General features: G+C 43.6%; 1 protein-coding gene across 1 annotated transcript in view; it reads left to right on the forward strand.

Moving 5' to 3' along the window:
• The window catches only part of si:dkey-172j4.3 (diacylglycerol kinase eta), a 128,913-nt gene that overhangs the window by 73,937 nt on the left and 29,951 nt on the right, over positions 1 to 25,025 (forward strand). Inside the window, exons 9-14 of the mRNA XM_056300347.1 lie at positions 2,267 to 2,369; positions 5,951 to 6,110; positions 11,248 to 11,356; positions 12,865 to 13,004; positions 22,378 to 22,459; positions 23,201 to 23,292. Coding sequence (XP_056156322.1) covers positions 2,267 to 2,369; positions 5,951 to 6,110; positions 11,248 to 11,356; positions 12,865 to 13,004; positions 22,378 to 22,459; positions 23,201 to 23,292 — 686 coding nt within the window. The remainder of the gene's footprint in view (positions 1 to 2,266; positions 2,370 to 5,950; positions 6,111 to 11,247; positions 11,357 to 12,864; positions 13,005 to 22,377; positions 22,460 to 23,200; positions 23,293 to 25,025) is intronic.

The raw sequence follows: 25,025 nt of genomic DNA on the forward strand, positions 1-25,025 counted from the left end.
GGCTGCCAACTGAAATGAAAAGTATTGTGGCAAGCGGGTGTGAAAGAACGAGTCGAGAGGCAGAGATCTCTTTTTAATCGCAACTCCTGTGCCCCCATACACCACACGACCCCGGGGGTGCTCTTTTATTCACACCGACCAGAACCGACAACAATGTAATGAGTCCCCCCACCACACCCCCATATCCTAAGTGGTGATAGGTCCCAGTCACGGTCCTACAGTCAGTTAGTCAGTAAACAGTGTCCTACTTAGTCTGAGTCGAACCCAAAAACAACAACACAAGAATAACCACAACATGAACGCCACGTCATTAAAACACAATTTTACATCTAACATTAACAGTCCCATCAGCCATTGCGCTCCCCCGCTGCAGAACCGCCGACAGTCAGAGCGACCGCCTCCCCCGGTCGCCACAGTATGGCATCATTGTTTTGTTGGTAAGGTGCGTGTGTAGCAGGTTTGGAATGGGGCGTTCACTCAGGGCCGTGTCAACAGCATTCTAGGCCCCCGGGCAAAGCGGTGCGCTGGGGCCCCTCCCTACGCAACCACTCACAGGAATAGAAATGTAAATGGTCGATCAAATTAAACATACGTTTATTGGTACTTCCAACAAAAACAGTGTTTAAATATTAAAAAACCTGCTGCACAGCAAAGATTAATCAACACAAACGTCTGAATAGTAGAAAATGAACCTTGAAAAACACAAACAGTTCAACATATAAATGATACTCAACTGGTAAACCATACAGACGGAGATGGCACAGCATTAAATTACTTATTATTTATTATTAATCAAGTGTTCAACACAAACGTTTGCGGAATTTCTTTGCAGAGAATTGCTTTATAATTGGCTTGAAGTCAGTGGTCTTCTTTTACATGCTTTTCCGTTATGTAGCGCGTGAGGTACGTACACATACATGCACGTGCGGTTGCAGAGGTGACCGTGATACCACATCAGAGGCGAATGCCAATGTCCACTTGTATAAAGATAGAAATTAACGTTAATATCGTTCATCATCTTTAGTAAAACACATACTAAATATGCATTTTCCAATAACATATTTATAGTATAGTATTTATTTATTGACAGCAAGTCACAACTTACATAGATTAGCATGGGGCCCCTATGCTCGTGGGGCCCCCGGGCACCTGCCCAGCGTGCCCATGCGTTAAGACGGCCCTGTGTTTACTCACTTCATTATTAACATGTACGTTCCACGCAGCCCGAAATAATGGTATGTTTTAGTACGTTAGTAAAAGTTAGGCATACTGTTGGGTCTAAGATGTTACACAAGCACCTGCCACTACTGGGGGGGGGGCCTACACCCACCACTAGGAGGAGCTGCAGCCCCCCCAGCCCCCCATTTCCCGTGCTAATGAGACCGCCACTCCTGTGTGTTGTGACCTCATCTAAAACGAACCACCACCCTGTAAAATAGCACTTGAAAAGTCACAAGGACACACACATATAACTACAAAACATATACACACACACACACATATATATACACACACACATATATCTACAAACAGTATAATTACTGTGTAAATATTCTGTCTGACTCTGTTTACATTGAGGGCTTCGATTATCGTCTCCAAAGGCACGTGAAACGTCTACACTAGGGTGAAATATGGCTCTACATTTGTAATCAGCTTTTGAAATTAGCGTGATACTTTGCTGCAGGTTTTTGCTCTGGTTTAATCCCGGGTAGGGTTTTAAGTGGACACACAATAGTTAAAGTAGTTCAACACAACACCACCTACACATATACACACCGGCAGACAAAATCATTCAGTTGGTCAACCAGGTGGTGCAGGGCTTATATTTGGGGTATTAGTATGTCATTTTTGACTAAAATGTCTCCTTACACACACACACACACACACACACACACACACACACACACACACACACACACACACACACACACACACACACACACAACCAGATGAGCTGCATGAATAATTCTCCTCGTTCCACTTGATGGTGCTTGAATTGTTTTTAGAGTCCTTCAGGCAATATACGTGGTACAAAGACTAACCTTCTACACGCACACAAACACACACACACACACACACACACACACACACACATGAAGTACGTTGGTATTTGTAAAGGTTATAGAACTGACATTTGGTGGGTTTCAGAGGGATGACCTTTCTGCCTCCACTGAAATATAGGATTACTATGTTGATCACTAACTCTGATGTGTGTGTGTGTGTGTGTGTGTGTGTGTGTGTGTGTGTGTGTTGTTTGTGCATATAGGTTCACAACAGCTGTAAAGAACAAATGGGGAAGGTGTGTCCCTTGGGTCAGTGTCGCGTGTCCATCATTCCTCCCACGGCCCTCAACAGCATTGATTCAGATGGTGAGAAACACACACACACACACACACTCCTTTGTTCATAGCCGTACGTTCAGGTTGGGGGTCCTGGAATGTCACTGCCCACCTTTTCCCAGTGTTTCATCCTGACGCGAGCATGACAAGATGAAGAGAGGAGTGGAACTTCCTGAAAGTCACTTCCTGCGGTCCAGGCTCGCTTTCACTGACGGATGAAGAAAATAGAGCACCACGTAAACCAGCCTGCTCAGTGATCGATAAGCTTTTTAGTAAATTTAATTAATTAGTGCATTTATGAATTCTTGAGATCGAAATCGTGGCCCATTTAACTCCTCTCTTGGATTTTACTTCAGGCTTTTCGGGGGCCGCCTCTTGGTTTCCTGTCGCTACAAAATGATTTGGTGGTACCTGTGCAAAATACCTGTACAGGTGTTTTGTTGTTCACTATAATCCCATCTCTTCACAAAGATGTTTTTCTATTCATCCTTGTAATATATATATATATATATATATGTATATATACAGTGGGGTTTTCTCAAGACTGAGAAAAAGGGTCTTTGAAAACCATGACCTCCAGGCCAGGATGAAAATTCTGGTCTACAGAGAGGTAGTGTTGCCCACCCTACTGTATGGATCAGAATCCTGGACCACATACAGCAGGCACCTGAAGGCACTGGAGGCACATCATCAGAGGTGCCTCTGAAAAATCCTCAAGACCACCTGGGAAGATAGACACACCAACACCAGTGTCCTGGAGGAGGCTAACATTCCCGCTATCACTGCCACCATCGCCCAACACCAGCTCAGATGGACTGGCCATGTCATCCGTATGCCTGACTCTCGCCTTCCAAAACAAGTCCTATACTCCCAGCTTCTCACAGGACAACATGCCCCGGGAGGTCAGAAGAAAAGGTATAAGGATAACATCCAAGCGAACGTCAAAAAATGCCACACAGACCCTAAGACCTGGGAGGACACAGCAACCAACAGGGCGGCCTGGAGAAAACCTGTCCGGGAAGGAGCTGCTCTATATAATAATGATCTCCGCCGTGCTGCAGATGACAAGTGCAGACTCAGAAAGGAGGGAGTTTCCACCAAAAAGGCCCAAACCAATCTCACGACTACCACCACCCACCCCTGCCCACACTGCACCAAAATATGCAGCTCCAGGATCGGCCTCTTCGCCCACCTGAAGACCCACAAGGACCAAGAAGGAGGACAGTCATACTTGACCCTGAGTGACTGCCAATGATGAGTGAGATATATATATATATAGTTTTTTTTTCTTCCGGAAACCGTCAATGGTGTTGATAAAAATGCTCAACTAATGAGGAGTGGAATATCAATATATATACGTATATATAACTTTGTTAAAAGAAACACTCAACAGTAGGGAAAGTGCTCAACAAATAAGAAGCAAAATAATCCAGTAAGACAAGTAAATTCCTTATGAGACAGTACAAGCCTGTTTCATGCCATAAGCACTCATCAGCTGTCAATAAAGCTACACAGGAAAGAACATATCATTTACTGCCTCGTCGTGCACATCATATGCACAACGTCCAGTGGGGAAGGGAGAGGTGCGACATTCAAAAATTCAAAAACATATGATCGCTAACGGTCCAATGGGGGGAGTGGGTTGGTATTTGTCTATTGGCATGATTTATTTATAATTATAAAATAGGTGCTTATATCTATGTCTGCAACTGCTGGCCAATTCATTCCTGTTATTCAATGTGGACATCTCTGGTTTGCAAATGATAAATATTTTTCAGTTAGAAATAGGTTGTACATTTTACTACTGGTTAAATATGTTTTGTTCTTTGAGAGGATTTTCCAGGTGGTTGAATAATTAATGTTTCTGTCCACCAATGACCAAATATAACGGCTTAAAGATGTTACATTCTTTAAATGGTTGTTTCTAAAGCTACACATGTGTGCATTATATATATAAATGTATGTGTGTGTGTGTATAATGTATATGTATATACAATATATACATATATGTATATATTTGTGTGTGTATATATATGTACAACATATGAATGTATATACTATATATAGTATATACATATGTAGATATATACAATATACACTACCGTTCAAAAGTTTGGGATCACCCAAACAATTTTGTGTTTTCCATGAAAAGTCACACTTATTCACCACCATATGTTGTGAAATGAATAGAAAATAGAGTCAAGACATTGACAAGGTTAGAAATAATGATTTGTATTTGAAATAAGATTTTTCTTACATCAAACTTTGCTTTCGTCAAAGAATCCTCCATTTGCAGCAATTACAGCATTGCAGACCTTTGGCATTCTAGCTGTTAATTTGTTGAGGTAATCTGGAGAAATTGCACCCCACGCTTCCAGAAGCAGCTCCCACAAGTTGGATTGGTTGGATGGGCACTTCTTTGAGCAGATTGAGTTTCTGGAGCATCACATTTGTGGGGTCAATTAAACGCTCAAAATGGCCAGAAAAAGAGAACTTTCATCTGAAACTCGACAGTCTATTCTTGTTCTTAGAAATGAAGGCTATTCCATGCGAGAAATTGCTAAGAAATTGAAGATTTCCTACACCGGTGTGTACTACTCCCTTCAGAGGACAGCACAAACAGGCTCTAACAGGTACTATTTAATGAAGATGCCAGTTGGGGACCTGTGAGGCGTCTGTTTCTCAAACTAGAGACTCTAATGTACTTATCTTCTTGCTCAGTTGTGCAACGCGGCCTCCCACTTCTTTTTCTACTCTGGTTAGAGCCTGTTTGTGCTGTCCTCTGAAGGGAGTAGTACACACCGGTGTAGGAAATCTTCAATTTCTTAGCAATTTCTCGCATGGAATAGCCTTCATTTCTAAGAACAAGAATAGACTGTCGAGTTTCAGGTGAAAGTTCTCTTTTTCTGGCCATTTTGAGCGTTTAATTGACCCCACAAATGTGATGCTCCAGAAACTCAATCTGCTCAAAGAAGTGCCCATCCAACCAATCCAACTTGTGGGAGCTGCTTCTGGAAGCGTGGGGTGCAATTTCTCCAGATTACCTCAACAAATTAACAGCTAGAATGCCAAAGGTCTGCAATGCTGTAATTGCTGCAAATGGAGGATTCTTTGACGAAAGCAAAGTTTGATGTAAAAAAAATCTTATTTCAAATACAAATCATTATTTCTAACCTTGTCAATGTCTTGACTCTATTTTCTATTCATTTCACAACATATGGTGGTGAATAAGTGTGACTTTTCATGGAAAACACAAAATTGTTTGGGTGATCCCAAACTTTTGAACGGTAGTGTATGTGTATACACACACACACACACACACACATTTCCACCAACCTAATTTCATGTAAAATGTGAAGTTTTGAATAACAAAAGCTGAATGGACACACCAAATTAGCAGAAAGAAAACCCCTTGCCTGCGGTGGTAATGCTGTCATGCTGAAAGTAAGATGTTGGTACAGCGAGTGATAGAAACTGCATTTTTTGAATGAATCCAGTAAAATTTCATTTTTCTCAACCCATATCTGTTTCTATTGAATGTCTTCAGTGATCCTGCGCTGTCCTCGGATCATCATAATTGGGTCCTAAGTCCACCCCTCTTTTTTGCTCAGGCTTCTGGAAGGCCACTTCAGCATCATGTCTCAGCCCGCTGTTGGTCCTTGTCAACTCCAAGAGCGGAGACAACCAGGGAGTCAAGTTCCTACGCAAGTTCAAACAACTGCTCAACCCCGCCCAAGTCTTTGACCTGATGAATGGAGGACCACAGCTCGGGTATGTCTGGTTTCATGTCCCTACCCAGCCACCATCCGTTTTAGCAATCACCAAGCTAGCGTAGCAGTCTATTCCGTTGCTTACCAACACGGGGATCGCCTGTTCGAATCCCCGTGTTACCTTCAGCTTGGTCGGGCGTCCCTACAGACACAATTGACCGTGTCTGCAGGTGGTAAGCCGGATGTGGGTATGTGTCCTGATCGCTGCACTAGCGCCTCCTCTGGTCGGTCAGGGCACCTGTTCAGGGGAGAGGGGGAACCTGGGGGAATAGCGTGATCCTCCCATGCGCTATGTCCCCCTGGTGAAACTCCTCACTGTCAGGTGAAACGAAGCGGCTGGCGGCTCCACATGTATTGGAGGAGACGTGTGGTAGTCTGCAGCCCTCCCCGGATTGGCAGAGGGGGTGGAGCAGCGACCGGGATGGCTCGGTAGAGTGGGTTAATTATCAGATACAACTCGGGAGAAAAGGGGGTCTGTGTTTCTGTGTTTGAGCTGAGTGGGAATAAGGGAGCGGATGTGAGCGTGGGAGAACATTTGTAAACAACCAGAGGAAAGCGTCCTCACCTGGAAACCGTACGAGCTCACTATCGCTCCTGGCGTCGTATAAATATTGAATATGCTCTCCGAAAGGGAAATACATTAAAACCAAAAGAGAATTCAAAACGGAAGCTGCATTGCCACCAGTTTTTATCGTGCAAGTGAGAGATGACTTTTCTTTTCTTTTTTTTTACTATCTTGGTCAAACATGAGGATGTGAGGGTGAGGGCAGTGGCATGTCCCCATCCAACAACTAAAGATGTTTTTGTGATGGTCATGAAATATTTGAAAGGCTGCTGTTTCACACCTCACTGGTTCCACCTTCAAGGGTTTATGTGACGTGTTGAGGGAAACCATACTTGAAGGACATGCAGTGAATGGAGGGCTCTGCAATGCTGTGCAAAACATTCTCCCATACATGTTGTGTCCAGATGAACCGATTCAACCTTTGATTTTCTTACCTGGATTATTGAGCATGCAGAAAGACATTTCCCCATGTGTTCTCTTCACACACACACACACACACACACAAAAAAAAGTTGAAACATCCAGTATAACATTTGTGTCACATTTGAGAAAATAGACAGAATGGGGCTGGAGCCAAGGTTTAGTTGATACATAGGCAGTTTAGCAAGTTTACAGTTGTACCTAGTAGGGGTGTAACGGTACACAAAAATCATGGTTCGGTACGTCTTGATGCACGCTCAATAATCCAGGTAAGAAAATCAAAGGTTGAATCAGTTCATCTGGACACAACGTTAATTGACAGATACATGTCATCACTCAACTAAGTGACATCTTCAGTCTAAACTGACTGCAGGTATCCCCACCCTTATAAACAAACAATACAATACAGAGTTTCAAAGGCCATGTGTACTATTCACAGAGGATTTGGGAAGAGAGGAGCGCTAACATTTTAGCCCAGGACTCCACAGTCTGCACCCATCTACAGGCCAGTGGCCACCCTTTCAAGGATGAGGATGTGCACATCCTTGATAGGGAGGAATGCTGGTTTGAACGGGGAGTCAAAGAGGCCATCTATGTGAAGAGGGAACGACCATCCCTTAACCAAGGGGGGAGTACATCTGTTGCCTCTTACAATGTTGTGATTGCAAACATACCCAAGGCCTCTGTAAATAGTACACACGGCCATTCTAACTCTAATTAATGGTCACACCCATATTTGCATATGAAACTAGTCGTTGTTTTCGGTCGTTATACCACAATATTGTTTATAAGGGTGGGGATACCTGCAGTCAGTTTAGACTGAAGAAGTCACTTAGATGAGTGATGAAACGTATCTGTCAATAAACGTTGTGTCCAGATGAACTGATTCAACCTTCTTTGACACGGTTCGGTACGTATCTCGGTTTTGAAGTCACGGTTGGGTACGGGGGGGGGGGCATAAAATTGTGTATTTTTTCTTTTTGTTCAGTAAACAATGGTTTACTGAACAAACTCTGTTTTTATTAAATAAAAAAAAAGTCTGTCAATACTGCTGCACCTGGCTGCAACCTGCTAATAAAAAAGAAAAAAATACTTAAAAGTAAATAAAAACATTCTCTCATATAAATAAAAATCTAATAAAATTAATATACAATATGCTGCAGAATTTAGAAAATTAATTGTACTTGAGCTGTGCTGTATTTGTATTCACATCAGCAGCTTGGGACTGTGCAACAGTCCCACCTTGTACTGAGGTTCATTGTATTTTTTTTTTTTTCAGAAAAATTAACTTGTCTACGTTGTTTGCAGAAAGGGCAGATCTGCTGGCACTAATGAATGAACGATGATTTATTTCGAACATGTAAATAAGCAGGATGCTTTTGCCCTCAACAAGAAGGGACAGAGCCGTCTCTACTTTCTGAGGAGGCTGAGGTCCTTCAACATCTGCCAGACAATGCTCAGGCTGTGGTATGAGTCTGTGGTGGCCAGTGCTCTCCTGCTTGCTGTTGTGTGTTGGGGCAGCAGGTTGAGGGTAGCGGATGCAAGCAGGCTCAATAAACTGATCCGCAAGGCCGGTGACGTTGTTGGCGTGGAACTGGATTCTCTGGCGGCGGTTTCTGAGAGGAGGACGCTGTTGAAATTATGTGCCATCATGGACAATGTCTCCCATCCACTCCATGACATGCTGGTTGGGCACAGGAGTACTTTTAGTAATAGACTTATTCTGCCGAAAAGCACCACAGAGCGCCACAGGAGGTCATTCCTGCCGGTGGCCATCAAACTTTACAATTCCTCCATCAGACTCAGACTGTCAGACACTCTGAGTTAATGGTCATTGGACTGGCCCTGTCGAGTTTTGTTTGTGCTGCGGTAGTGCAGTATAGCTAGGGTGTTATGTGCACCATGCTTGTTGATATACACTCACCGGCCACTTTATTAGGCACACCTGTCCAATTGCTCGTTAACGCAAATTTCTAATCAGCCAATCACATGGCAGCAACTCAATGCATTTAGGCATGTAGACATGGTCAAGACGATCTGCTGCAGTTCAAACCGAGCATCAGAATGGGGAAGAAAGGTGATTTAAGTGACTTTGAACGTGGCACGGTTGTTGGTGCCAGACGGGCTGGTCTGAGTATTTCAGAAACTGCTGATCTACTGGGATTTTCACGCACAACCATCTCTAGGGTTTACAGAGAATGGTCCGAAAAAGAGAAAATATCCAGTGAGCGGCAGTTCTGTGGGCGAAAATGCCTTGTTGATGCCAGAGGTCAGAAGAGAATGGCCAGACTGGTTCGAGCTGATAGAAAGGCAACAGTAACTCAAATAACCACTCATTACAACCGAGGTATGCAGAAGAGCATCTCTGAACGCACAACACGTCGAACCTTGAGGCAGATGGGCTACAGCAGCAGAAGACCACACCGGGTGCCACTCCTGTCAGCTAAGAACAGGAAACTGAGGCTACAATTCGCACAGGCTCACCAAAATTGGACAATAGAAGATTGGAAAAACGTTGCCTAGTCTGATGAGTCTCGATTTCTGCTGCGACATTCGGATGGTAGGGTCAGAATTTGGCATCAACAACATGAAAGCATGGATCCATCCTGCCTTGTATCAACGGTTCAGGCTGGTGGTGGTGGTGTAATGGTGTGGGGGATATTTTCTTGGCACACTTTGGGTCCCTTAGTACCAATTGAGCATCGTGTCAACGCCACAGCCTACCTGAGTATTGTTGCTGACCATGTCCATCCCTTTATGACCACAGTGTTCCCATCTTCTGATGGCTACTTCCAGCAGGATAACGCGCCATGCCATAAAGCTCGAATCATCTCAGACTGGTTTCTTGAACATGACAATGAGTTCACTGTACTCAAATGGCCTCCACAGTCACCAGATCTCAATCCAATAGCGCACCTTTGGGATGTGGTGGACCGGGAGAGTCACATCATGGATGTGCAGCCGACAAATCTGCAGCAACTGCGTGATGCTATCATGTCAATATGGACCAAACTCTCTGAGGAATGTTTCCAGTACCTTGTTGAATCTATGCCACGAAGGATTAAGGCAGTTCTGAAGGCAAAAGGGGGTCCAACCCGGTACTAGCAAGGTGTACCTAATAAAGTGGCCAGTGAGTGTATTTTGTTCTTATTTCTATTTATTTATCTTTTATTTCTATTTGTTTCTGTTTCTATTTTCTTATCTTGTTTAGTTTATAGTTATTAGAGCGTGAGTGTCTGTAACAGAACCCAATTTCCCCTCGGGGATGAATAAAGTATTCTGATGTGAGGATATAAAAGAGATAGGCCATTCCCAGTAATCTGACGTGATCGACAAATCCACACATCAAACTCAGCGAACAAATCTCCGCATGCATCAGATTATTTGTTACATGTTCGAAAAGGAGTAGGAGGAAGTAGCCATTTGCTAAGTGTGTACTAAGCAAGTAAACTAACTAAACTCTGGTTCATTGCGTTTGCCCTCACTACGAGGCCGCGCTGTGCTAAATTACCTGCGATCGCTCTGTGGTGTGCGCATGCGCACATGCTTAGTGGGTGGCTGAATGTACAACATCCGGCCCATTGCGGAAGTTGCTGGGGGGGGTCGGAGTTTCAAATTAAAGTCCGTATATACAAAAGTTCCGCACATGCAGTGGTTAAACCAACGCTGTATTCGTTCGGAACCCACGCGTGCTGAACCGAAAGACCCATGTCGACCATTTTCGGTGCAAATACGTGTACCGTTACACCCCGGGTACCGAGCGCTAAATGTCCGCGATTAACTTCCCAGCCAACCATAAAGCTGCACCCCAACCGGCCACAAACTGAAAAAGCGTTTTCTGCGGCTAAAGCTAGGCATTAATAAACCGTTAAATTTCGACAAGGAAAGCGACCCAACATGGAGAGAGTGAGAGAGGAAATGGCGCCTATCAGGTCTCAGCATTACGTCTTTGATTTGGGTCATACCAGAGTTGGATCAAAATTTGAGGCTATCACGTGATGACTTCTTTGATTATGGCAGCCACCTAAATTGACAGAGCTGGTTCAATCCAAGTAAGTAATGATGTTTTAAGTGAAAATTATGTGCCTGCAACCCCCCCCCCAATTATATACCCCCCTTATTATACCCCTGGCTCTCCTCCTTTTCGTTCCAGCTTGCGTCTTTTCCAGAAGTTTGCAACGTTTCGTATCCTGGTGTGCGGAGGAGACGGCAGTGTTGGCTGGGTCCTCTCTGAACTGGACAAGCTCAACCTGCACAAACAGGTGAGAAAGGTGCAGGGCGGAGGGAGAGGAGTTAGAGGACGGGGAGGGAGAAGACATAGGGGAGGAACGGAATAAAAAGGAAGGAAATTAATTTGGAAAATGTGCAGAATTTTTCAAACATCACGCCAACTAGTTGATCAGTAAGCTGATACCCAATCACACTTCCCTTTCTTAGTGCAGGAGACAAAGAAATATTAGGTTAGGTTATTAGCATGCAGGTTAGGCCCTCTCTCAGATACTGAAAGATTTTAGTAAATTAAATATGACTAATTAACGTCAAGACAACTGAACATTGGAGAGTGTCAAAAGCACGGCGTTTCTATGCTTAGATAATGGTAAATATATCTTTACACCTGTCAAGGTAGTTCGGTATGGATGAGCCAAAATAATCTTTGCCTCTCTTCCATTGATGAATCCACGATCAGTAGGGATCAGTATAGTATGTGTGATATACACTCTGCTGCTCAAGGGTTAAGGAAGAATGGGTAGAACAAACAAAAGTCCAAACCCTTCTATCAAATGCCCTTTGCAGTCTTTTCATCAAAGTAACCAACTCGATCCATTCCCGTGTGTGTGTGTGTGTGTGTGTGTGTGTGTGTGTGTGTGTGTGTGTGTGTGTGTGTGTGTGTGTGTGCGCGCGCGTGTGTTTTGCAAGGTCCAAGTAGATCCACTCTCAGCCGTCTGTCAACCAATGCTCATACTGCATTTGAGCGCTCCTTGTTAAATCTCGTAATCACATGACCAACTTGTATTTGCGAGGTGTTTGTGTTCAGATGCTCTCCTTGCTCCAAGCTTGGGTGAACCAATCACCATAGATCTCTTGTTGTACAGCGTGGTGGCAAGGAGGGAGGCATTTCGAGTTAATCGAAAAGCAGTGTTGTTATATAAACTATATATATCAGTTACAGTATGAGTGGCTGTAGAGACATTGCCCAGAGCAGCTGTTTTCTAGTAAGAAAACAGGAAGGACAAGTCAATTTTACTTTCCTGCTCCATAGTCCTACATGGCCGTACATCACAGATGGTAGATTCGGGTACCATTGAATTAGTCTGAGTGTGCGACTTGTATTTATAACTTGGATGGCCATCCATGTGAAACCTCCTGGCGGTAAATTTTGAAATTTTTGAATTTGAATCTTGAATAGGAGCATCTTAATGTAGAAATCCAACCAGGCCACCATCACAATATCTTTGCTGGATCAATATGGATACAGATAGGTTTATATATCAATGTGTGTGTGTGCGTGTGTGCACATGTAGCTGAAAACTGCCCTCTTTTTCACCCCTTTATTCTATTTCAGTCTTTTATATTCTTAATAATCTTTTTTCGTGTGCACTCACACCCTCCTTCTCAGGTCCATTGAGTTCAAAGTTGAATATGAAATACAGCAAGAAAAGTCATTAGACAAATTCAAACAATAGCAGCCAAATGTGACCATAAGACAGGGGAAAAGAAAAAATATATGTGTCATCTGCTGGATCTTCTCTCTCCCTCTCTCTCTCTGCAGTGCCAGCTAGGTGTGTTACCCCTAGGTACAGGAAATGACCTAGCCCGTGTCCTGGGTTGGGGGGGGCTCTGTGACGATGATGCTCAGCTCCTTCAAATCCTAGAGAAGCTGGAGAGAGCCACCACCAAGATGCTGGACCGGTAGGGGTTTGTGTGTGTGTGTGTGTGTGTGTGTGTGTGTGTGTGTGTGTGTGTGTGTGTGTGTGTGTGTGTGTGTGTGTGTGTGTGTGTGTGTGTGTGTGTTATGATTATGGAACAGTGGTCTAAAGCAAATAAGACTGTATGTGCAATTGCAATGGATTTAAATCCCTCGGCTGACACTTAATGTCATAGTGATGTTTTTAATTTGACTATATTTAACGTTTCTGTGGCATGTGTCAAACAATCTTAAAGGGTTAAAATCTGTTAGTATGTAGGAACAAGTTACTTAGATCAGGTAGTAATGACCGATGGGACATGGTCTTACCTCGGTAGTAAAAACAAGAACTTCTTCTTTTCATCTAAATGGAAAAGAGATACGAACAGCCTAAAAATAACCTTCTATTTTTTTGCCCAATGTGCTAAAGCTACTGGCAAAGTGCCTATAAACACATCCCCATTTTTAACTTTAACTTTATCTAGTCAAGTTTCCAGGCAGCACTTATAAAACTTGGATATACTCCTCCAAACTCTTGTCCCTACGCAAACTAAAAGCAACCTCGCCATAAACACCCCTGGCGTGTCCTTCTAGAGAGGTCAAAAAAGGGTGACACCACTCCATTTGCCATCACTGCTGCCTTCAGTTCTTTATATAACATTTTTACCCATGTAATAAAATTAGAGTTAAAGCTAAAGTGAGATAAGGTGGAGAACAAGAATCAATATTCAACTTTTATCAAAGGCTTTCTCCGCATCAAGAGAGATATCAGTTATTGGATTGTTTTTAGACTGACTCAGCCACATTAAGTCTTAACAACAATCTGACATTGTCAGTTGAGGATCTACTACTACTTTCGGCTGCTCCCGTTAGGGGTCGCCACAGCGGATCATCCGTAAGTCTTATTTATGATCCGCATATTTGATTTGGCAAAGATTTTACGCCGGATGCCCTTCCTGACGCAACCCTCCCCATTTGTCCGGGCTTGGGACCGGCACTAAGGATGCACTGGCTTGTGCATCCTCAGTGGCTGGGTTGAGGATCTATTTTTCATAAATCCCACTTGGTTGGGGTGAGTGATGCTTGGTAATACCCACTGCAGATGCATGGCTACAATTTTGGTCAGAATTTTAAAGCCAAGATTGAACATGCTAATGGGTCTAAAATTAGAGGGGTCTGCTGCATCTCTACCTATTTAAGGAATTAGTGAAATTAATGCCTTGTTAAAAGTTGGGGCTTTACATCCCTTCCTAAGCATCTCCTAATGAACCTTTTGCAATACTGAGGCAAGATTATCTATAAAATGTTTATAATACTCCACTGGGAGTCGATCTTAGCCAGGTGATTTCCCATTTTTCATTGAGACTGCCTTCCTTATTTTGGCTCCTGTTATGGGAAATTCCAACCCCTCCACTTCCTCAGGCTGCAGTTTGGGTACATCTATGTTTGGAAGAAACTGTTCTATCTCTTCTTGTGTAGTATTAGTAGAGATTGACAATGTGTATAACTTTTTGTAGTGTTGCTGAAATACCTTATTTATGTCTTTGGCTGAAAATATTTGTCTACTCCCCTGTTTAATCACTGGTATTATAATGGAAAAAGTTTTCTCTCTGTTGTCTAGCCAATAATTTCCGTTTTTACTCCCCCCTCATAAAAACTTGTTTTTTAAATTTGCAGTGTGAAAGTTTTGTCTCCCCCTTATGACAGTGAGAGTAATTATCCATCCATTTCATCCATTATCCAAACTGCCTATCCTGCTGTCAGGGTCGCGGGGATGCTGGAGCCTATCCCAACAGTCATTGGGCAGCAGGCAGAGAGACACCCTGGATAGGCCAGCAGGCCATCACAGGACAAAAGAATTTAAAAAAGTTGTTATAAACGTGAGAGGTAAAGGACTGTGGACTGTCCATCTGTGTATATGTCCTCTACCTCCAGGCCATGTGAGAACCTCAAGTCTGACAAGGCAGGGACACTGTTCAGTTTTGCTTTTATGGGTTTTGGTAACTGCTGAAATTCTGTATTTCTTGCAGAGAGTAATTATGTCTCGTCTTTCATCACTCCCCAGCGAGGAAAAGCTGCATAAGCGGTTCAGATAATGGATGGATGGTTATTCGTATTTGTCCTCGCAGTAGATCACTTTCTTTTTTGACTTTAATCCTTCCTCTGAATGCCGAGTTTATTTTTTCTCCGAAGCATCAGAAACTTTTCTTGGACGCGTCTTGGGTTTTTCAGCCATAGCTTCCAAGCCCGAAAGCTTTCTGGCAGAAAGCCCTGAAGGCAAGCTAATCAGGGGCATGCGAACGCTGTCAAGTCAAGGCAAGTCAAGTCAATGTTATTTGTATAGCCCAATATCACAAAGTACAAATCACATTGAAGTTCAGCTCTGGCAAAGCAGTCGCTGCTGGTTGACATAAGATGCATCACTACGCATCACTGCCAGTGCGGCAATGTCACCACAGACACCAGATGTAAAACTCCGGTATACTGTGAAATACAGAGAGGTTTACCTGGAAGTGATAGGCTTAATCATCATTGTGTGAACTCATTTGGCAAGAGCTTTAATGTCACAGACATTCATTTATATGTAAAAGTCCTGTACTCTAGCTTTAATCTATACAGTGCATATTCTGCTTTTTTATTATGTATTCCGTGTAACTGAAACTTGAGTTTGCAGAGCTCCTGAAATGGCCTATCAGAAAAGTGTTTGGACAGTTTTAGTTCCTTAGCCTTCATTTCCTTTTCTAGTTCTTTAAGCCTACCTAGATTCTCTCTTGTTAGCTGCCTGTGCTATAAATTCCCCCCTTATATATGCTTTTGAAGCTTCCCAAGCTGTTGTATTTTCCTAAGTGCTGCCAATATTAATTTCAAAAATGTGTTCAAAAGAGGAGTCTAGCATAAATGTGGTATTCATTCTCGAACTGCCTCTCCTCTCAGTACCCAATTTTTGTATTAATGAGTAGTTCTGCTGGTGCATGATCTGTGATATTGCTTTTATAATCCAATTAGCTACACTATCTATCAGGGAAATAGCTGTTGAAAAGAAATCTATCCTGGAATATGTTTTGTAACAGTGGGAGAGAAAAGTATATTCCTTCTTGGTTGGATTGATCAGCCTCCATATGTCTGTTAACCCCACAGCTCTATTCAACATGAGTAATGCTTCTCTCTGCTTGGTCAGTGGAGGAGCTCTGTATGAACTCTTATCTAGGATGCGATCGATTACTTTGTTGAAGTCTCGCCTGCTAAAATGATTTGACCCTCTGCGTCTCCTAGTCTTATTAACCTCATGAAAGACATGTGGGTCCCCCTTATTTGATGCATATACGTATATTACATAATACCATGGGCCAAGGGTTGGCAACCTTTTGGATGTCCTGTGCCAAATGAGCATTTATCTCTATTTATTTACTACTGCTGCTCATCTCCCCATCTAGATTCTGCATACCAAAAGATCTGCGCACACACACACACACACTGCACACACACTGCACACATGAACATATACAGAGAATGCATAAAGTACACAAAGAAAAACAATGTAGGGAAATCTACAATTGTCTTTTTGAATGTATAATTTCCATACTACTATTTCTTGATTTTTACTGCAAAGATAAATCCCTGTTTAAGGGTAGCATGACAAGCAAACAACCCTCTATATATATATATTCCTACCAAACATATTCTAGTGAATTCCGGAAGCAGTCGGGAACCGCCACAACCAGGACATGAACCCGGGTCTCCCGCACCAAGGGCAACTGCGCTAACCAGTCAACTGAAGGGTCAGACCCGTTAGCCAACCAGCTAGCGAGTGTAGTCATTCGTGATCGTTACACTACCTTCCTCCTTTGGGAAGCGCGTCCCCACGCTACTGCATACCAGCTCCTTCATGCCTCTGGGCGCACGCGCTTCCGTGGCCTCACGGTCTCACCATCCCACTTCTGACCCCAATGTAGCGAATTCGGGGGGCACCTGGAAACCGCCGTAGCCGGGACGTGAACCCAGATCTCCCGCACCACGGGCGACTCAGCTAACCAGTCGACTAAAGGATCTGACCCGTTAGCCAACCCGCTAGCAAGTCTAGTTATTCGTGATCATTACAATATTATACGTCATATGATATTTGAAAAAAATAAAAAGCTTGCTAGCATGTAGCTGTATTGGGCCCTTATTTGTGAAAATGTATCAAAATTACTAGGGCACAAAAGAAAATTAATTCAGTGTTACCGATTTAGTGCGACCCTTGTTTGTCACAACCACTGCTAGATGTAGATCGTCGTTTACATCCACACTCTCGTCAAGAGCTACGCTGAATACCGACGCATCTTTCAAGGCAAGATGCTGCTGACTTATGTTTTCAGCCATGTCTGTAATGCGTCTCTCCACAGTTCTCGCAGAAAGGGGTATTTCTCTGATCCTGTTCATGATCATGTCTTTGTTTGGTAACCCATCAAATACAAACTGCTGAGGAAAGCCTCCTTTATATACTCTCCATCGGAGAAAGGCTTCCTGTGTTTAGCAAAGCACTGTTCGACTTCATAGCTGCCCTCTGTAGCTTGGTTTTGGGAGGCACATTGGGTTGTAAGCATGCTGCTTTGCTTCCCGTACTGGGCCACTGCCCTCTTGATTGATTCAGCTTTTATCAGCCTTATCATTGAAGGTTTTCTCGTGCCTTGTTTCAAAATGACATTTTAAACTTGAGGTTCGACACACAACTTTTTCGCAGTAGTGTACACAGCTCGGTCCGTCCTTTCGCGAAATAAATCCAAATTCATTTGTCCAAGACAGCTGAAAGAGGCGAATTAGACAACCTACTTTTTTTTTTTTTTTTTGCTTCTGCCCTCATCAGTTGTTCTTGACATAAAGCAAAAGAGCAAGCTAGCTAGCTATCCTACGTTTTCCCTACTGCGGTAATGCTGCAGTCGTGGGCAGATCAGAGAGAGGAGGGGGGTGATAGACTACGTCACTTGTGTGCACTCTGTTGCTGTAAAAAACAATGGTGTTTTTGAGACTAATTATTCCAGTATTATTTTAAATTGTTCATTTAGTTCACCGTTAGGCTATATAATATTTTTTTAAACCATTAGCACGTGCCCATGTTAATGGCCTCACATGCCACCATGGGCATGTGTATCATAGGTTGCCGACCCTTGGCCTAGGCAGTCCCTCTGTTATGGCTTCAACTCACACCATCCTTCCTTCTGTATCTTTACTTTGTTTTAAGAGAACAAAATTTATGTGATTTATTAGAATCAGTACACCATTACGTTTATTTGAGAAGGAGCTATGAAAGATATGGCCCACCCAGCCTATTTTAAATTACTCTGCTTCAACACCCCGCATGTGGGTTTCCTGCATGAAAGCACTATTTGCCTGATTGTTTTTCAGATATGACAATATTTCCTCCTTTTAACTGGACTTCCACATCCATTTATGTTCCACGAAATAAATTCAACTAGCCTACTGGACATCCTTGAACTCTATGAAGTTTAATCATCTTTTGTTCCAGATCCATGTCTGCTATTATCCATGTGTTATGAAACATTGCCTTGGCATTTTTAAGCACCTTTGAGTGATCACTTGCCATTACCAAATGCCTTCCTGTTTTTTGAACACCTGTAACAGAACAAACCCAAAAACATACCCACAAGAACAAAACAAAAGAGTGCCTGGCTGTCCTCATGCAGCCCTTCCCCGAGTGCGGAATGCTACTTGCAAAAGGGAAAGAAAGAAAAAATAAAACTGTTATTTGGTCTGTAGGATTATCACAGTTACTGTTCCTCCTGGCGTCTGGCTCTTTGCAGCTTTTCTGTAAAGCCCGCACAAAGATCCTACATCAGTTCAGTGCAATTCACAGCATGATCTGCTAGTATTGGTGTGTACAGCGGCTCCCCTCGCTCCGTGCAATTCAGTTTTCAGCTTCCCTATTTCCCTGCTCATTGACGAATCTCTCGGCTGCTATAGCAGACCCGTGTTTTTTCCTCTCCATTTGAAATGCAGCGTTGCTGGGAAAGCCAACGTGTGTCTCACACTGAGCTTTGCAGTTTTCACTTCACATATATGTGTAGGCGCTCCTATTCTGCACCAGCACCTTCAACTTATCTGGGAACAGGGAGAGTCTGCATCCTTCCTGAGCGAGCCCATGCTTTTCTTTAGCTGTGTTGATCACCTTGCCCATCGCTGACTGCCTCAGAAGACGAATCAAGACCGGTCTGGGGGGCTGGACTGTATTTGGCATCGGTGCAAGTTGTCAATGCACCCTTTCAATCTCAAACTCCCCGTCCATTTCAACACCGACTCCCTTAGTTAGAATCCTTTAAACACAACTAACCACTATCCCAAAAGAACCGTAATTCTCTTCGAGCCCACCAGTCTCACATTGTTTCGCCTGCTCTGGTTTTGACGAACTGGCTCTCGGTTCCACAAACCTGCCATGTGTTTATCCTTACTCCCACTTTCATTCAGTGACTGCTCCATGACCTCCTGCAGATGGGCCATGCGCACCTTGGCCTCCCCTAGCCTCTCCTGCATGGCTGTCAGCCGTTTTCAACTCCGCCATGTTTATAGTTGAAACGTCAGCTCATTTTGGTCATTTCTGCAAATACTTTCTCAAGACTATATTATGATTTCTTAGTAGGAGATGGCTTGTCTGCATCATCATCCTCATGTGATGGACTTTTCCATGTAGACACACATCTTTGATGAAGTATTTCGATGTTGCCATTTCTTTCTGGCTTTACTTTGACATAAACTTTACGCACTTTCACTGACGGTTTGAGTAGTTGAGGTGAGCACACAATTACAGTACCTTGCAAAAGTATTCAGCCCCCTTGACAGTCATAACTAATTTCTGGATTATAAAAGATACTCACGCATCTGTTCCTGAACAATATTTTTGTGAACCCATAAGCTCTAACAGCATGTTCCCAAAGCCAAAATAAGTTATGTTTCGCTGACTTTTAAAAAAAATAAAATATAGTGCTTGCATTAGTATTCAATCCCCACATATCAATACTTTGTAGAGAACCCTTTTGCTGCAGTAACAGCCATGATTCTCTTGGGGTAGGTAGTACAAGCTTTGTTGCACATTCTTCTGGAGTCGTTTTTGCCCATTCTTGGCAGAATTTGTACATGTCTTTGCAGGTTGGTGGGATGGCGCCTCTGGACTGCAATTTTCAGTCTGTGCCACAGATTTTTAATGGGGTTGAGGGCCGGACTTTGACTTGGCTACTCCAAAACGTTCACCTTTTTGTTGTTGAGTCCTGCCATTGTTGTTTTAACCTTGTGCTTAAGATCATTGTCCTGCTGGAAGGTGAACCTTCTCTCAAGCTTCAGTTTTATGCCAGACCAGTATTTCCCTGTATTTAGCTCCATCCATTCTTCCATCAATTTGAACAAGGTTCCCAGTGTCTGCAGATGAAAAGCAACCCTGTAGCATTATGCTGCCGCCGCCATGCTTCACTGTAGGAAGGGTGTTTTTTAGGGCATGAGCAGGGTTAGGTTTGTGCCACACATAACGCTTTGAGTTTTGGCCAAAAAGCTCAAATTTCATCTCATCTGACCACAAAACTTTTACCCACATCCTAACTGGGTCTCTCTCATGCTTAATAGCAAACTCCAAGCATGCTTTTATATGCATAGTTTTGAGCAACGGCTTCTTTCTTGCCACCCTCCCATACAGGCCAGATTTATAGAGAGCCCGTGATGTGGTTGACTCATGCACATTTACTCCAGTTTCAGCCACTAACCTCTGGAGCTCTTTCAAAGTGATTGCAGGATCATCTGTGGCTTTCCTCACCAGCCCACGTCTTGCTCGGACACGTAGCTTTGAGGGACGGCCTGTCCTACAAAGCATCTGAGTGATGTGATACAGTTTCCACTTTCTGACAATGGATCCAACAGTGTTCCATGAGACATCCAAACACTTGGATATTGTTTTGTATCCCTTTCCCGCCGTCTGCATTTTAATCACTTTGTCTCTTCAGTATTATGCTCCTTTGTCTTCATTTTCTGATGGAGTTCACACCTGGCTAATGAACTTTACACAGAGTGCTTTTTATACCCATAAACAAGACCATTACTTTAATATCTTACAGGTGCACACTAATTCTGTCCAATTGTGTTAACCTGAGTTTGTTTTAGGAATAATTTGTCATTTGTGTAAACTTGGAGCTTTCAGAGCACAAGGGGTTGAATACTTATGCAAGGCACTGTACTTACAAGTATGTGTCGCTGAACATAAATTCAAATTAACTTGTGCAGGGTAAAGCCTTTTTTGTGGCTGGCGGCCATCTTGTTCGCCGTACCCACGTGACGCTACTCTGTTCATTATTGTTGAAAAGTGTAAACGTGAATGGAGGCGACAGAAGAACGGTGGATGTGTATTGTAAGGAGACTCAAGCACAATGGAACGTAAAACCACAGGGCAGACATGCACCAGACTAATATCTCGGGTATTTCAGGTATTTATGTTGGGTAACTATATGTCACCCACATGACTTACGTTTTCATCATGCAAATAATCTCTGACCTTATTTGAACAAAACCTCTGCCTCTGACCTTAACATAGTTCATATACTCGTTCAGGTATTTCAGGGTTTCTCTGTGCAAGCGGGCAAATTGCACAACACCGGGAGCGTTTTAATCAGCAATACTCAGTCATGTACCGTGGAGAGCCAAGTGTATGCCGGTTGTCTCTTCAACCCCAAACACACATTACAACACCTCAATCCACTAAATAGCACACCATCAACTGGAACTGGGAGGACTATTTAGTGAGATGAGCTGGTGTAGCATCAGGTTACGGTGAAATCCCAGATACACAGAGCTCTCAGACTCACATGACAGCGAGCAGCGCTGGTTTACTTATTAGTTTACCACCGCTAGTGTGCTTATTTAGTTCATGAGTTGCAACAGCTTGACGATTTGTGTAATGAGAGGTGCGAGACTCCGAACAACTCCTGAGTGTGTTCACTTTTGATTAGTTTCAAGCTTAGTTGCAGCCAAACCGCAGGACAATAAACACCAGGTTTGATACCTTACACTGAAAAACAAGTGTATCCAATAGATTTTTTTAAAAAGAGCTCTCTTGATAATTGATTGAACAAGTAATGTAGTAACAATTTCCATTGGAAAAACCAAATGTGTTTCACAAGTGTTTAAAAAGTACACTTCGTCCTTGGTTTCAACCACAAATAAGGCTTTACTGTATCAGTTTTAAACTCCAATTCAGCTGACGATAAGAGCAGTACATGATATCGGGTGTTACGATCCAGAGTGCACTGTCGTCATCTCATCGTCTGATAATGTGGGTCATTTCCTGGTGCTTGACATCCATTTGTGTGTGTGTGTGTGTGTGTGTTTGTGCGCGCGCATTTTCAGGTGGAGCGTAATGACATACGAAGTGCCCACCAAACACACACCCATAGTAAAAGAAGATGATGGTCTTGATTCCCCTCTACAGGTATGCTTGTGTCTGAGCCATAATGCCTGTGGGGTTTTGCAAAACACTCATTTTCAGAAAACTGTCTTTTTTCTTTTTTTTCTTTTTTTCTCCTTTTTCTCACAATTGTATCTGGCCAATTACCGCCACTCTTCCAAGCCGTCCCAGTCTCTGCTGCTCCACCCCCTCTGCCGTGCTGGGGAAGGCTGCTGACTACCGCATGCTTCCTCCGATACATGTGGAGTCGCCAGCCGCTTCTTTTCACCTGACAGTGAGGAGTTTCACCAGGGGGACATAGCACGTGAAAGGATCACACTGTTCCCCCCAGTTCCCCCTCCCCCCCGAACAGACGCCCCGACTGACCAGAGGAGGCGCTAGGCAGCGACCAGGACACATACCCACATCCAGCTTCCCACCCGCAGACACGGCCAATTGTGTCTGTAGGGACGCCCGACCAAGCCGGAGGTAACACGGGAATTCGAACCGATGATCCCCGTGTTGGTAGGCAATGGAATAGACTGCCACGCTACCCAGACACGGCAGGAAACTGTCTCTAAATTGAATCGTAACTGAGTATTTTGTCGTACTACCCAACTGAGCCTTTCAGGTGAAGTCTTTTAGTTTTGCAGGCATCAGATGTGAATGAAAGTTCCGTTTCTAAACATGTTTGTCCACCTGCATTGACTAGTAGATTAAACGCAGGACATCTCCCTTATGTCTCCTCTGTCTCTTTATCTGTCTGTCTCTCTTTCCCTCGCTCAGGTTCACATTACTCAGTATGCAGACTCTGTTGCCTCTCACCTCACCAAGATCCTGGACTCGGACAGACACAGTGATGTCATATCCTCTGCCAAGTAGGTGGCCTGCATGCTGGGAAAGTACAAGACCTCCACACAAATGAGAAGGGAGGGGAAGCGATAGGAATATATATTTATGTCCACAGAGACAAGGAGAGCAGAGGAAATGATCATATTGAAGAGAAAGAGAGATATTCAGATAAAAATGAGAGTGACAGTGACAAAGACACACAGGGATGGAAAATAGACAAAGAATGAAAAAAGGAGGAGAGTGGGAGAGAGAAAACTGAAAGATTAAATTTAAATTTAAACAGAGAAAGGCAGAGGAGTGAAGGAGAAGAGAGGAGCAAGAACAGACTAAGTGTCTGGTCAATAGGTATCGATCTCCTTTCTTTGGCCTCTTCCCCAAGGACATGTGTGTGTGTGTGTGTGTGTGTGTGTGTGTGTGTGTGTGTGTGTGTGTGTGTGTGTGTGTGTGTGTGCGCGCGCGCGCGCGTGCATACAGAAGGAGCAGCGGATTCAGCCCGGCCTGAAATGACAGAGATAGATGAAGTATTATAGGGGGCATCCTCAGTGCATTAGCTTAGTAGTACACCTCCATTGGGAATAGTCTAAAGCACATTACAGAATGCTTTTCATCACTGCTGTGACAGCTCTGTGTAGGGCACATCTGTAGCAGACATAGGGCACAATAAGACAACGGAGGTTTAGTTTGTGTGAGGGGTATCAACTCAGGGGGTGGCACGGTGGCGCAGTGGTTACTGTGGTCGCCTCACAGCAACAAGGGCCTGGGTTCGAGTCCTCTATGTGGAGTTTGCATGTTCTCCCTGTGTCTGTGTGGGTTTCCTCCGGGGTTTCCGGTTTCCTCCCACAGTCCAAAGACATGTAGGTCAGGTGAATTGGCCATACTAAATTGTCCCAGGGGTGGCCTTCCAGGGTGTCTCCCCACCTGCCGCCCAATGACTGCTAGGCTAGGCTGCAGCATCCCCGTGACCCTGAGAGCAGGATAAGTAGTTTGGATAAAGGAATGGAATTTTTGAACTACAATTGTATTTTCTTTTCTTTTTTTTTTCTTTTTTTTTAGATTGTTTTTCTTTTGCTTTCATGAAAAAATATTGATTCCTTGAAGGGAAAGTTCACATCTTCCCACTCACCCCTCCACAAGGAGGTTGGAGGTCAGCTGGTTGTAGACAGTGACCAAAGCTCCTCTGTAATGTTATCCACGTTTTTCTGCTGTTTTAAATTCAAGTTACGGATAATGTTGGTGGTTCAACACACACAGTCCATGCCTATATGCACTTTAGATGTTCCTATTAGCACACCATGCGTATCATTTGACCACAGCCCTCATGCTGTAAGATAACAGCTCTAACCAGCAGAACACATATCACAACTGCAAACCATGTTTGTGGTCGTAGAAGCCGTATTGGAGATGAGCAGTGGACTTTTTCTCGGAAACACACTTTTAAGAGACTCGCTCTATGAGTGAGCAGCGCCGTAACAGGTCATGTTCAGTTCACAATGTGTGGAGCACCCCCGCTACGCCTACCTCTCACAGCAGTCAGCACGGCAGCGTAGGTGGTGAGAGACTTCAGTAACGAGTGTTTGTGTAACGTGTATAAAAAGGGCTCGGTTTATGACTCATCCAACTTCAAATCTTATACTCCCTCGTTCACACCTTTATCCCCTTAACCTTGTCAGGTTAAGTTTATTTGTATAGCCCAAATTCACAAGGTAGTCCCGAAGGGCTTTACAATCAGTATAATATACAACAGTATATTGGGCCTTTT

This window comes from Lampris incognitus, chromosome 20 (genome assembly GCF_029633865.1).
Source record: "Lampris incognitus isolate fLamInc1 chromosome 20, fLamInc1.hap2, whole genome shotgun sequence".
NCBI classification, from domain to species: domain Eukaryota; kingdom Metazoa; phylum Chordata; class Actinopteri; order Lampriformes; family Lampridae; genus Lampris; species Lampris incognitus.